At 39.8% G+C, this 15,000-nt stretch overlaps 2 protein-coding genes across 5 annotated transcripts in view; one reads left to right on the top strand and one right to left on the bottom strand.

Annotated features, from left to right (window-relative positions):
* LOC143281995 (uncharacterized) overlaps positions 1–7,629 on the bottom strand; it is a 36,576-nt gene extending 28,947 nt beyond the window's left edge. Inside the window, exons 1-2 of one of the 2 annotated variants that reach the window (XM_076587379.1) lie at positions 7,314–7,629; positions 4,279–4,723 (exon numbers count right to left, since the gene is read on the bottom strand). In XM_076587379.1, the coding sequence (XP_076443494.1) occupies positions 4,279–4,435 (157 nt within the window). In that variant the 5' untranslated portion in view covers positions 4,436–4,723; positions 7,314–7,629. The remainder of the gene's footprint in view (positions 1–4,278; positions 4,724–7,313) is intronic. The other variant, XM_076587380.1, reaches the window with a different exon arrangement.
* A 5,778-nt stretch (positions 7,630–13,407) lies between these two features.
* LOC143282425 (E3 ubiquitin-protein ligase TRIM33-like) overlaps positions 13,408–15,000 on the top strand; it is a 36,882-nt gene continuing 35,289 nt past the window's right edge. The window contains exon 1 of one of the 3 annotated variants that reach the window (XM_076588064.1): positions 13,408–13,566. The gene's annotated coding sequence lies outside the window, so the exon portion shown is untranslated. Of the gene's footprint in view, positions 13,571–13,680; positions 13,784–15,000 lie in introns of those variants that run through there. The other 2 variants (XM_076588063.1, XM_076588066.1) reach the window with 2 other exon arrangements.

Here is a 15,000-nt window from a genome sequence, read left to right as displayed (position 1 = left end):
AAAATGTAAACAAGTGACAGCTAAGCGAGTGCCTTTATCTGTGCTTCGTATCTCTGTGTGTGTGTGTGTGTGTGTGCATGCGTGTGTGTGTGCATGCGTGTGTGTGTGTGAGTGAGTGTGCGTGTGTATGCGTGTGTGTGTGTGTATGAGTGATTATGTATGTATGTGCATGTGTGTCTATGTTTATGTCTGTGTGTGTGTGTGTGTGTGTGTGTGTGTGTGTGTGCGTGTGTGTGTGTGTGTGTATGAGTGATTATGTATGTGTGTGCATGTGTGTCTATGTTTATGTGTGTGTGTGTGTGTGTGTGTGTGTGTGTGTGTGTGTGTGTACGTGTGTGCCTGTGTGTGTATCTGTGTGTGTTTATATCAAACAGTTGTGCAAAGCGTAATAAAAGAACAATGCTAGAACTACTACAATGACAGCACAATTAGCAGCTGGTACGTTCGGCCTAAATGCTGTTCTCTGTAAACTCGAAACATCTGAAATTTAACTTTATTCGGATGAACAATATGTAGAGTCAACGCGTTTCTTTGTGCTTACATTGTCAAACACTTGGTCAAAGGAGAACCCCAAAGCTGACTCCTCTCGCCATGTCCCCACTTTTTCACGACTGACAAGTCTGTTCACACATGATTGTGCAGATCATAACGATCAAGATATTGTGGCGAAGTTTGCCGATGACACAGTCACTACTCTTGAGGGTGGATACAGGGATGAATGCCTGGAACTTGTTAGCTGGTGTAATCATACAGCTTAGAACTCAACATGTTAAAAGAACTTGGTTTGTTTGGGGGGTTTTTATTCGGGAAGATTGAGTTTGATCTCACATCATTAAATTTGTTGTTTAAATCTTTTAAAGACACGTGGATAGTATTATCAATCAGCTTTAGGTCTCTGAAACTGATTATTTGTTATTACTTAAAATGGGAGAAAAATGCCCGATAATTGTCTACAAAAGCACAACAGCACTTGTATACAGGTCTAGTTTTTTCGGCGCCTCGAAGAATGTGGACAACAGCCCTGTCTATAAATTCTGGTTGTCTTCTAGTTATATATCAAAATTGTGTTAACCTTCGCTGTCACTGTTTGGCACGAAACCATTTTAAAGGAAGAAACTGCAGGTCTCGATAGGATTGTAAAAACTACCACCAAGATTACTGGGTCTGATATACTGTCTTCTGATACACTATCTGTGTGTGATACATACAACCAAATGTCTGCACAGATAGTCAGATTCAGTATGTCAGGATGGAACATGCAGCTCTAAAAATTTTTAGATGTTTCCACACACATGCGCGCGCGCGCGTGCGTGAGAGAGAGAGAGAGAGAGACAGAGAGAGACAGACAGACAGACTGACAGAGAGAGAGAGAATGAGGCAGGCAGACAGAAAGACAGACAACAGACAGACTCTGGAAGACAGAATGACGGACAGTCTCAGATATTGTGGGACTAAAATGAGAAATTAGCATTGATAGAAACAATGAGATACAGAGAGACACAGTTATTCAGTGACCTACACATATTCAAAGATATACAGAAAAGTTTTCCTATGAATTTCAGCTTTTCAACTACAACAAGCATGGGAGACAGCTGCTTGAGGATTAAAATTAGAAAAGAAAAAGAAAAAAAAAAGATGGCGAGCGTTATTGATTTTGGGAAAGAACAAGCCAGCAGTTAACCGCCTCACCCTGTCATCCATTATCTTTTCCTGTCGCATTTACCGATTGTAACCCTACACCTCTGCCGGCAGGGAATCGACGTACGTGCCTGCTGGATTCAGGTGTATGTATACCCGTGGCATTCACGTGGGCTTGCTGACTGCTTGTTTCCAGTGTGTATAGATTGTGGCGAACATCACACGACTTGCCTACATGACAAAGGAGGCTGGGGAAAACGGACGACGACAACAACCTGATGATGATGATGATGACGACGACGACGACGATGACGATCATTACGACAACCATGGCAACGACAGCGATGTGATTATGATGATGACTAAAACGACGACGATGGAGATGATGATGATGATGATGTCGACAGCAAAGATGCTCAGATGAAACCTTGATCATCGTCGTCATCAACATCAGTATTACCTTCATCATCATCATCATCATCATCGTCTGCCTTCTTTGACTCAAGGGTCTAATGTACGCCCATAAGATCTGTGAACATTGTAGAGAAAAGAAGAAAATCAAATGCCTTCAAGCACGCCTTAAAATGTTTTCTTGCGAAGTTGTGGTCTTTGTGAGAACGAGCAAGTTATAGATCTGTATTCTCCAAGCAAATCCTACGACACGCGTAACACCCCAATAAAACCCACTATGACGCACTTGGCAGTCGATTAAAACAGAGAAACATAATGTCAGTTGTATCAGGTATCATGCCTACACAAAACCTGTTGTATTCATACGAAAGACCAAAGAATTAAAATTACCGATCTGACAGACCAGCAATAAGAAATACGCAGCAATATTCTACAGTGTATGTTGCTGCTGTACAGTATGAGTATGTTCGAATCATGGCTGTCCTCGATAAACCGGATTGTCTAGCTACACGTTTATATCTAATTCGGATCTCTCTCTCTCTCTCTCTCTCACACACACACACATGGACGTTTTTGCCTCCATTTGTTTTTTGTGGGTTTTGTTGTTGTTGTTGTTGTTTTAATATTTCGTTTGTAAATCACTGTTTTGTGGGTTTTTTTGGTTTTTTTTTTTATCTTGTTTGGTAAATCAAAACAGATCCACTTTCTTTTCCATTTTGAAAATTCCACATGTTTGTTGCATATCTGTTATGCATGTGTGTGTGTGTGTGTATGCGTGGATGTGTGTCTGCATGTCTTACATTTATTTGCTTATTTATCATCATTGTCTTTTTTCTTTTTTTCTTTTCTTTTTTTTGTGCGCATAGAGTTGACTTCATCAAGATTTTGCGCCTTATATATATTAGTTGTAGTAGTAGTAGTATTTTTATGTATTTATCTCCTTTTTTTTTCTTTTTTTCTTTTTTTTTCCCCTCAAGGCCTGACTAAGCGCGTTGGGATACGCGGTCAGGCATCTGTTTGGCAGATGTGGTGTAGCATATACGGATTTGACTGAACGCAGTGACGCCTCCTTGAGCTACTGATACTGATACTTCCATTTTGATAGCTTCTTTTCACACACACACACACACATGCTTCACACCTGGGTTCAGTGCAGCAGACAGACAGCTGATTTTAAAATCAAAGACCACATAAATTCAACCCTGTTCCACAAAATCTATTCATACACATGCTACATCATAGGAATAGGACCATTATATGTTCTTCTACTCTCTCTATCCATTGCCTGCACTTCTGACTCTAACCATCCCACGTCAGCCAAGCAGTACTGGTCCACAGAACCAAACACTTTACTGGACAAGTGCCCCATATTTTACCCTCCCATCTTTACCTGAAGTAGTTGTACTAACCAATATGTAGGTTGCACATGTACCACAATTAAACACATGTATATGGAGTGTTAGTGACTGTGAGTTACCTTGAATACAAGGTGGAGTAGACTCCATCAATACCATATGAAACTGTGTCAGAATACATGCACAGTTTGCAGGAGAAAAAGGGGGAGAGAAAAAAAAAGAGAGAAAATGAATGAAATAAAGATAAATAAAAAGTAAAAAGCAATAAATAGTAAATTCATACACAAAAAAGAGAGAAAAAATAGAAGAAAGTGTAAAGCAGAACAAGATTGGTCAAGAAAGTTGCTTCCAATCTAGAATCATATATGTACATATGTATACGAGTACCAATGACCCAAAAGTGAATACTGATATTCGAGTACCAATGACCCAAAAGTGAATATTGACTTTAATATTAATGGTTTTAAGTTAAACAGTTTCAAACTGATGACATCACATATAAAAATCTAAAAATGGAAATGACAGAACCGGAAATTTTATTCTTGTTTATAACAAATCAAACCATGTAATAGCAGGAAAAGCCAATAAAAATGGAATTAGGAAATCCAGAAAAACACAGCACAAGTAGTTAGAACTTTGATTAAAGGAAAAAAAACCTTGAATTAATGAATGAATGAATAAATAGATAAACAAACAAATAAATAAATAGATAAAATAAAATAAAAATAAGAAACAAACAAATTAGTAAATTAGTCAATAAATTTGAATGAATAACTAATGAATAAATAAAATCAAGAAATTCAACGAACAAACAAACCTGGAGTTGTTTTTAGAAAAACTTGTAGACAAACACGACAGTCAAAGTACACAGTACCTGTAAGGGAGTCTCTGAGGGTGAAATTCTCTCCTTCCCGATGGTACTTCATGGCTGCTTGACACAAGCCATCATAGCTAAGTGTGTCGCTCAGGATCGCTGCTCCTAGGGGCAGATCACGCAAGATCACCCCCTCACTGTCTCGGTTGTCACCCATGTTCAAACTGGAAAAATTAAACTCGCTGTTCTTGCTGTCTGTTCCCAAGGGTGTCTGTGTTGTTCCAGAAAAACTACCACTGTTCTTGCTGTCTTTTCTCTGGGGCGTCTATATTGTGCTGGAGAAACACTGTTCCTGCTGCAAGCACTGTTCCTGTTGTCTTTTCTCTAGGGTGTTTATGTTGTATCAGAGAAAAATTACCACTGTTCTTACTGTCTGTTCTCTACAGCTTTCTATCTTGTGCCGAAGAAACAACCAGAATGCCAAGTCTTTAGTGTGACTCGAAAACTGCAAAGAGTAAAAGCAAAACAACATAAATGGTCAGTGTTTGCTGTTAAACTAGTGGGCTCAAGAGATGTAATGTATATGTGCATGCGAGTATGTGTGCAAGGTCACTTTCCACATGTAAGTGATCAGTGATGTGTGTGTGTGTGTGTGTGTGTGTGTGTGTGTGTGTGTGTGTGTGTGTGTGTGTGTGTGTGTGAGCATGCACATGTGTTTGTTTTTAATTCTTTGAGCAATCTACCACAGGTAAGCTTTTGATTTTTATATCTTTATATTCTGTTTGTAAAATTAAACAAATATTTTCATTTATTCAAGAATATCAGATACAAATTACAATGAAAAAAAACCCAGTGTTTATATTCTTGAAAGTAGTCAGTTACTCCATCATATATTTCTTTGTAATAATTCAGTATAAGTCTACAGTCTGATCTGCATTTCAAACCCTTTAGTCCCCATAAAAAGATCTGTTATTGTAATAATTGTATATTTCAGTTATTGTTTTTATAATGATACCAGCTACAACAATAACAACAATTACAACAAAAAATAATCATAATGATAACAACAATAACAACAACAACAACGTCACTACTACTATATTCTTATGATTATTATTATTATCATTAATATTATCATTATCATTTTAATGGATGCTACTTTGCAAGTCATTCAAATGAGACTATAAACCAAGGTCCCATGTTCAGCATACATACACTTAGCATGCATAAAAGAACCCATGGCAACAAAACGAGACTGTCCCTCTCACAGTTCTGTAGAAAAATCCGCTTTGATAGGAAAATAGATATTCTTGCAGGCAAAAAAGAAGGAAGAAAAAAAAGGGGCAACTCTCTCAGTGTAGCAACACACTCTCACTGTGGAACCCGAATTTCTCACATAAAAATACATTCTAGCAAATAAGTAATACAACAACAATTACCATCATTGTAAATCATTATTAGTATTATTTTTATTGTTTCAGTTTCAGTTTCTCAAGGCAGAATCACTGCATTCAGACAATTCCATATATGCTGCACCACATCTGTTATGCAGGTGTCTGACCAACAGCATAACCCATCTCGCTTAGTAAGTCAGACCTTGAGTAAATATGTATAGTATACATTACAATAATAATAATAATTAGAAGAAGAAGAAGAATGTACATTTGTATAGCACTTACCCTGCGGCTCAAAGCACAGGGTAACATCACTCACAACTCACAAAGCTTTCTCAACTCACTCCTACAGTAAAATGTAAAAGATACAAAACTCAGTAAAACAGACTCACACAGCTCCTTTACCTCACGTATATAACATATCAAGACACAAACTCGCAAAAATTAATATCTAAAAGTGTAACAACACTTACAAATCACACACACCTAGCTCCCACCTCGTCCCAACACACCAACCCTCACATAAACATATCAACATACACACCTAAAGACAGTTTGGGGAGAGAATGATCTATAGTTTATAATATTGTTTGGATAAGTATGTTTTATGATTAGTTTTGAAAAATTTTTTAGTGGAGCAGTGTCTGGTGTTGTGTGGTAGATTTTTTTTTCAAAACTAAGGGCCATAGTGTGTAAATTTTTGGAAACGTTGGGACTTGCATCTGTAACCCAGGATTTCGAACATGCATGTGTCAGATGAAGAACCTAAGGCAGAGCTTGTGTAGCTATGCGAGGAGATTTCTTCTGCAGAATTTTGCCACATGCACAGGAAGACACTTTTGTTGCCATGGGTTCTTTTTCAGTGTGCCAACTGCATGCTGCAAACAAGAACTTGGTTTATTATCTCTTCCTAATGACCCGACAATAAGTTTGATTTTTTCCAGCCAAACATGGGAAAAAAGGTGACAGCGGGATTCAAACCCAGACCCTCACAGACACAGCAGATAACTCATTAACTGTCTCAACCATTCTGTTTAAGTCCTAATAATTATAATTATCATTATTATCATTATTATTATTATCATCATCATCATCATTATTACAATTATTATCATTATTTTTATATCAGCAAAGTATACTTGTTTCATAAAAACACATCTACATCGTGCATATCATTGCTGACACCTACTGCACAAGCGTGCAACACACACACAGTGACACACACATACACAGGCACACACCTGAGCAAGGATACTCGCAAACCAAAATACTGACCTCTGCTCGATTAAAATCAATCAATAAATCAGTAAGTGAACTAATAAGCATTAAACTAAAAAAAATATCAATGACTGAGAAAGTTGTTTATCAGGCTATTGTTGTTCTGTTTTTGTTTTGGGTTTTTTTCTCAAGGCCTGACTAAGCGCGTTGGGTTATGCTGCTCGTCAGGCATCTGCTTGGCAGATGTGGTGTAGCGCATATGGATTTGTCCGAACGCAGTGACGCCTCCTTGAGCTACTGAAACTGTTCCACCAGCAAGTCAGTTTCAGGAAGCCAAGGGAGAAAACTCAACACACGAAAACAAAACCCGTGACAAACAAAATTATTCTCAAGGCTAGCTCTCTTCACATGTTCCAGACATTTTTTTTTTTTTTTTTTTCAATCATGTGGCCACGTCTGACTCATCAGAGTTAAAGTACATACCCAGCCGATGGAACTAACAACGGGAACTGTGGCTTGTTAAAACCGCTCTTCAAGAAAACTGAAGGCCAACTCAGTTAAAGTAAACAATCCGCTGCATGCACACTGTTATTTCCCCCGCAGTGTCAACACAATCGTCTGCTTCTGTTATCTCCGTGTCGGATGAGGACACAGATGTCACAAGGAAGTCACAAGCCAAACCTCATGGCCTGCCAACTTCCACACAAGGTGCGACAACGAAACGAACCGATGTCTTGTCGACCGGGAGCTGGTGCTGAAATGAAAGCGTTCGTAAGAATGTCGTCTGCAATGTCGCAGGCCGTCGCTCCAGTTCTTTCCCACTTTCCAATCACGAGAAAGGTTATCGTGTTCGGTTGTTTCCGTCAGCATTCGGCATTTTCCGGCTTTTACTCATTCAGTCAGGAAGTTGTGCAACGGTCTCTCTTTTTTCGCTGTCTCACGTCGAACGATAGCCCCGTTTGAAGAAAAAAAAAGAATAATGCAAATAAACTTTCCGGTAAATGGGAGTGACCATTTCAACTGAGCTTTATGAATGAAAAATGCTGTGTTGTAAAAGCTGAATGAAAATGCATGAGTTGTAAAAGTCCAATGAAATGGAACTTAGATTTATGTCATGTTTTCAGTTTTGGGGTGGGGTTTTTTTTTCCACTTTGAGTGATATTGGACATATTTTTCCAGAGATTCTTGTGCGTGTGTATATATATATATATATATATAGAGAGAGAGAGAGAGGTGTGACAGTGTTTGTCAGTGTGTGTGTCACGTGTGTGTGTGCGCGCGCGCGCGTTAGTTTCTGTTCACAGCTGATATCATAGGGAGTCAAATTAGACACAGGGGAGGACAATGCCCGCAACGCCAATATATGTGTGAGTGAGTCACACACAGAGATGCCGGTGTGTGTGTGTGTGTGTGTGTGTCAGTGTGTGTGTGTGTGTGTGTGTGTGTGTGTGTGTGTGTGTGTGTGACACAACTAGAAAAACAACAATAAAAATGATTCATGCATTCTCTTCCGCAAGCGATTCACCTGGCCCACATGAACAACTCAGTCAAGCACTTAACACAGCTGAGATGAACGGCAGACCGTCAAGACATGTTGTTTTTTTTATCACAGCTGAGATGAACAGACCAAGACTTATGTTGAGTGTTGTTATGTTTTTCTCAAGTAACTCAGTGTATCTATTTATAGATTATTTTGTTTGTTTCTGATATGTGATTACCTCAAATAGCATATATCTGTTTATTCTGTATTTACCTGATTAAAATGACTCGTGCATACATTTATCTGTTATTTATAAAGAGTACTGAGTTATTTTACTTGATTCTGTTGTTCGGTCGTTCAGTTCAGTTATTTGATCACTTTAGTTTTTCGTCTACTGATGATTTATTTAGCTATGTGTCTATGTTTTGTGTACATGTCAGTGCAGCATTTTGCTGTTTGTCAGCCATGGTGAAAACGATGAGCATGAATGAAGTGAGATAATAGCTGTTTTCAGTCAGTTAAGTTGCTATTTGCCGAACGGCACCAGTCAGTCATTTTCTTTTCCACAGTGAATAATAATTTATTCACTGCCGTTCAGTCTATTCCTTTTGTTTCTTTTCCTCAGTCCTCCTCCTACTCCTCTCTCTGTCTCTCTCTCTCTGACTCGCTCTCTCTCCCTCTGTCTGTCTCTCTCTCTGTGTCTCTGTCTCTCTCTGTCTGTCTGTCTGTCGATCCCTTCCAAGTCTGTGATCTGGATAACGTGACCGAAACAGAGAATGGAGGCTTTAAAGGGAGGAGACCCCGTTATCACTGCATTGCTAATAATCAGTCGGAAATTAAATGTTGCATTTGTAGATTTCGAAAAAGCATTTCACTCAATCTCCAGGAAATTGTTATGCCCTGTTTTGTTACAGAACGACGTTAGAGGCAACTGAAGCACTATAGGTGTATCAAAAGTATGTATAGTGAAGTAAAAAGCTAGAATAAGAAATGGAGCCAGATTATCAGATTATGTGAGTTGTACTTTTGGTGTGAAGCAGGGTGATGTACTTAATCCTTTTTTATTTTCTCTTTCATTAACGAGCTTGTATTAGAGATTATCAGTCAAAATGGGCGGCATGGGGTATTACTATTTGATGTAATAGACTGAATTGTTCATATTGCTCTTTGTTGACCGTCGGGTATTGTCGTAGTATCTATATCAGTGATAGGGTTGCAAAACTAGTTGAATAATTCATACGCTGCAGCAATTAGCTAGAAATGAAAGTAAACATGGATAAAACCAATATTGTTGTATTTCGTAAGCGGGGAGGTTACTATCTAGAAATGAAACATGGACTTATGGTAATAAATAAATCAGTGTAGTAAATGCTTATAAGTATCTTGGTATTTTCTTTTCAACTAGGTTGTTTTTTTTTTTGTTTCGCTTGTCAGGATTTAATGAACAGAGCAAAGAGAGCTTCATTAACTATTCTCTATATTGTGTATAAGTTTAACTATAATTCATTTAATATTCTTACAAAACTTTTTGACTCGCAAGTACAACCGATATTAAAGTATGGTGCTGAAATATGGGCATTTGAAAATCAGTGGTAGTGATCAATGTTGAAAAAATACATCTTTTTGCTATGAAACGTTATTTTAATGTTGATAATCGAACACCTAATGACTTTGTCGATGGAGAACTCGGAAGATATCAAATTTATTTGATTTCGTATGTAAAGTGTGTGTGTTATAGGCTAAAATTAACAAGGATGGACAATAACAGGTTACCTTGCAAAGCATACAAAGTATTGTTAAGCTTAAATATTAATGGCAAAAAGACGTGGGTGACTAACGTACGTAAATGTTCAGCCGGTTGTATACATTCGGCTTCGCACATGCTTGGGATAATCAGGGCGTAGCTGAACCCAAGTATTATCAAAACCCATGTCTTTTTAGATTAAATCTGTTTTTGACATCCAGAAATATAACTGTCTTGACTAACTTGGCTTTTTTTTCTTTCTTTTCTTTTTTTTTGTCTACAAAGCACTGAGGTTACTCTATATTTGTACAACTTGACTTAGAATGCAATCATGTGTTTCGTGTAAGTTATACTATTTTTGTTTACACTGATTTGTTGAGAATGTATGTTCATATTATAAATATTCTTTGTATACAGTTATGTAATACCCCCTTCAGAAGGGGCTGTAGCCTAATCTGAATAAAATATTCGCATTCTCTCTCTCTCTCTCTCTCTCTCTCTCTCTCTCTCTCTCTCTCTCTCTTCCAATCCCTTCCAACAATAACGTGACCGAAAAAGTTTAGTTTCATTTTCAGTAGCTCAAGGAGGCGTCACTGCGTTCGGACAAATCCATATACGCTACACCACATCTGTCAAGCAGATGCCTGACCAGCAGCGTAACCCAACGCGCTTAGTCAGGCCTTGAAAAAAAGGTTAATAAATAATAGATATGCGTACATAAATAAGTAAATAAATAAATAAATAAATAATTATTTATATATATAAAGGGGTAATAGCAGTAGTAGTAGTAATAATAATAATAATAATAACAACAATAATAATAATAAATAAATAAATAAGACAACAATGATGATAAATAAGCAAATAAATGTAAAACATGAAGACACACATTCACACATACACCCACACATGCATAACAGATATGCACCAAACATGCAGTTTCACAGATGTGAAAGCACAGTCAAATACACATAAACGTACATGAGCCCCAACACACACACATACACACACACACACCACACATAACCCTGCACCTCCTCTACCCCCCCCCCCCCCCCACCCCTCATCCACGCACTCATTTCTAGGCTACGTATCGCAGCTTCCACGGCACACACACACACACACACACACACAGATGAACACTTACTTGTACAAGCACACACACACATACGCCCATATCCCCCACCCCCAACCCCACACACATATATACAAAGATATATATATACACACCCGCACGTTCCAATATTCTGTTGCTCCCACAGTGTAGGCATGCATACACTCACATACCTCATCCTCTACCCCCACCCCCCTCCCACACCCCCACCTCACCCTCACACACTAACACACACGCACGTGCACAGAACTCTCCTACACTTGTGTACACTTACACCCTCGCGCATGCACAAACGCACTCAAAAACACAGACCCCCACACACACACACACACACACACATACACACCGAAACAGAGAATGGAGTCTTTAAAGGGAGGAGACCCCTATATCACTGCATTGCAGGCCTGTAGTTAATTCTTTCCCTTGAAATCCAGTTCATTTTCTATCTTTCTTTTGATTCCATCCCTTGTAGTTTATCTGTTTTGTTTTGTTCGTTTTCGGGCGCTTTGTGTGTGTGTGTGTGACGTGTGTATGCCTCTGTGTGTGTGTGTGTGTGTGTGTGTGTGTGTGTGTGTGTGTGTGTGTGTGTGACGCGTGTGTCACAGTGTGTGTGTGTGTATGTGTCTGTGTCTGTGTTTGACGTGTGAGTCAGTATGTGTGTGTGCGTGTGTGTGTGTGTGTGTGTGTGTGTGCGTGTGCTGAAGAAACTTTGGAGTAAAGTGCCCATCTCGATCAAGGACACCCCCCCGAAAACGGAGTATGGCTGCCTGCATGGCGGGGTAAAAATGGTCATACATGTAAAAGCCCACTCGTGTACATACAAGTGAACGTGGGAGTTGCAGCTCACGAACGAAGAAGAAGAAGAAGATCAAGGACACAAACCATGACAAAACGGAGCCTCGAACCCTGATCTCTGGTGAACGCCGAATCAGTCAGAAATCAAGCGCCTTGCCGATCAGTTCTGACACGGCGCCTCAACAATCTTTAAAACACGTGTGCGTAACTAGTACACCAGGCCCCATGCTTTACTCAGCCCAGATCAGATATATATTGAATTCGACAACCAAACCCTGAACTAAGCCACTATTAATAATCTATAGAAGTGAGAAGATAGTTTCTAGGCCTTCAGCATGTAATTTAATGTTTTTGAATCAGCCTCTTTTCAGTATCAGCAGGCTATTCGGTCTGCCTTTGACTGACACTGATGCAAGTCAAGTATACGTCACATCAAACGAAACCCGAATTACTGCAACCATGTTTTCACCATGATCCAAGGAAGATTCCCCTAATTTTTTTTTTTTTTCTTCTTCTTCTTTTTTAATATGGTACTCAATGAGTATCAGTCCGCGCGCCTCTGTGGCCGAGTCGGTTAGGCCTTGAACTTCTGATCCAGTGTGATCAGGTTTCAGAATGGTGTTGTGTCCTTTGGGAAAAGGCACGTACTTGACTCCGATTTGGTGCCTGTACCTGAATTTGCTTGCGGAGGAAGGTTAAAACGGCGGCCGAAAGGGAGGATGGGGCCCTGTCTTCCTACTGCCCCAATGGCTGTCAAACTTGGTTACTATTTGGGACCTTTAACTCCTCTAACCTTTAAAATTATACTGAAATTGAAGCCATAAATTAATCAAGTGGTGCGCATAACTATGCAAAAACGTTAATTTTGATGTAAATGCAATATGGTGTGATGATACCAGTGTGCCAAAATGATGAAAATTTAGAGTAGGCCAACTTTTTGAAACAGAACTTGAAAAAAAAATCACAAGAATTTGACTCTGGTGGTGATCATGACTTTATTCATGAAGAAAGGATGCTTTTCGCATGGAACTTTCTTAAAAATAAAATAAAATAAAATAAAAATAAGGGCTTATTTCAGTCTGGAACGGCTGATCCTCCTTATTGTCGGATTAAGCGCCACTATGGCGAAACCATTGTACTGCCGCGGCAAATGACATTCAACCACCGACAGATACTAGTAAATAAACACCCCCTTCACTAACCATGGAAACAAAGCCCACTGGAAACATGCCCTTGCACAATCCCGTGTGCAAACGAGCTGTCTCTGTCATTGAATTTTAAGCACAACAAAGACCCCAACCGACGCCCATAACATAACCCACCTCCACAATTTTTTTTCCAGGTCACATGCCATCTGTGTCACCGCAGAGATGGCGCATGCGCCGCAACCTCGCAAGGTCGGGTCGTTTGCCTCACAAGTCTGTGTGTGCGTGTGTGTGTTGTGTTGAAAACAGGTCTGTGTGTAGTTTCGCTCGCTGTCTTTTGATGCCAGATTTTCGTGTGCCTGCTTGGCAGTGACATCGAGACAGCGCCCATGTGACCCACTCGATTCTTGTGATACCCGGAATACCCACTTTTCGTCGCCATCCGAGGGGAGAGTGAGGCAGGTATAATTACATATTTGATGTGTTCCCTGTCAGACTGTGGAAAGGCGATCGACGTACTGGGGTTGCGCGCGCGAGAGAGGACATTTTCAGAGCGGGTGTTCTTTGTCGTTGTCACGGAAGTGTGTGTTTTGGTTGTGTGCATGTGTTGATGTTCGTGTTGACGAGGGAGCAATATCCATTGTGTGTGTGTGTGTAAACAGCTGTCGTCGAAAGGTAAATGTCCTTCAAATATATGTGTATATCCCCGTATGTTTTCAGTGATAAATATTCTGGGTGTTGACTATTCATTTTAATAAGAGAGGTATTATCAGGGACTGGGTGATCGCGCATGTTCATTGTAAACATTGGGGGTTCTTTGTGTTACCTGTGCATGCAGCTGTCGATATCTGCCAGTCTATTGACTCTCTTCTTTAGACATCAAGACCACGACATTTCCATTTTAGCAAACATTTCATTTGACCCAAAGGTAGATTTCCCCCTGTTTTGTTATTGATTTACTTTTGAAATACGTTATATCCGTTTTGGCGCCTAATCGATGTTTTAAAGCTTAAATGTAACTCAGTGGGGGTTTTCAGGCCCATGGTCTGATCTGTGCAGGTCGTGAAGTGTTAGTGACACATGTGTCAGTATTTCTGAAAGCTAGTTAATGTGTCGTATGTGTGACATTACTTCTGTCACCGCTGTCCCAGTCTTGTCTGTCTTTGTCTCAGATTGTCTGTCTTTTTCTGTCTCTGTCTCTCTATCTATTTATCTATCTGTCTGCCTGTCTGTTTCTCTGTCTGTCTGTTTCTCTATTTACTACTCTCTCCCTCTGTGTGTGTGTGTGTGTGTGTGTGTGTGTGTGTGTGTGTGTGTTCATGAGTCCATGTTTCATTAGCTCTGTGTGAGTGGTGTGTGTGTCTATCTATGACCTATGTGCTATCTATTTATCTGTCTATCTCAGTATCCATATGTCTGTCCATCTGTTTTTCTCTCTCTCCCTGTCTCCTCTCCATCTCTCTCTCTCTCTCTCTCTCTCTCTCTCTCTCTCTCCCTCCCTCTCCCCCTCCCTCCCACCCACCCTCTCTCCCTTTCTCTTCTGTCAGTGTGTGTTCAGAGAGAGAGAGAGAACGAGAGAGGGAGTTGATTATAACTGTACATGTTGGTGTACATGTTGGGTTACGTTAGCACTGTTTACCCTCGTATGTATGTGGGGTTCACACGATTTTAGGCAGTGCTGGCAGCCAGTATAAGAAAGAGCGATCGATATACTGAACACCCTTCACGTTCGGTCCACACAGAGAGAGACACGCTGAGCTTTGGTGAGGGCCAACAGCTACTGTCTCGTAGTGTGTTTGCGTTTTGTTTGTGTGTGTGTGTGTGTGTGTGTGTGTGTGTGACACACGTACATATCTGTACACATGTCTCTGCGTGAAGTTGCTTGCGAGTTT

Source organism: Babylonia areolata, chromosome 5, assembly GCF_041734735.1.
Source record: "Babylonia areolata isolate BAREFJ2019XMU chromosome 5, ASM4173473v1, whole genome shotgun sequence".
Classification (NCBI taxonomy): domain Eukaryota; kingdom Metazoa; phylum Mollusca; class Gastropoda; order Neogastropoda; family Buccinidae; genus Babylonia; species Babylonia areolata.
The sequence above is the reverse complement of the archived record's forward strand: the minus strand, read 5'-3'. Positions and strand labels throughout refer to the sequence as shown.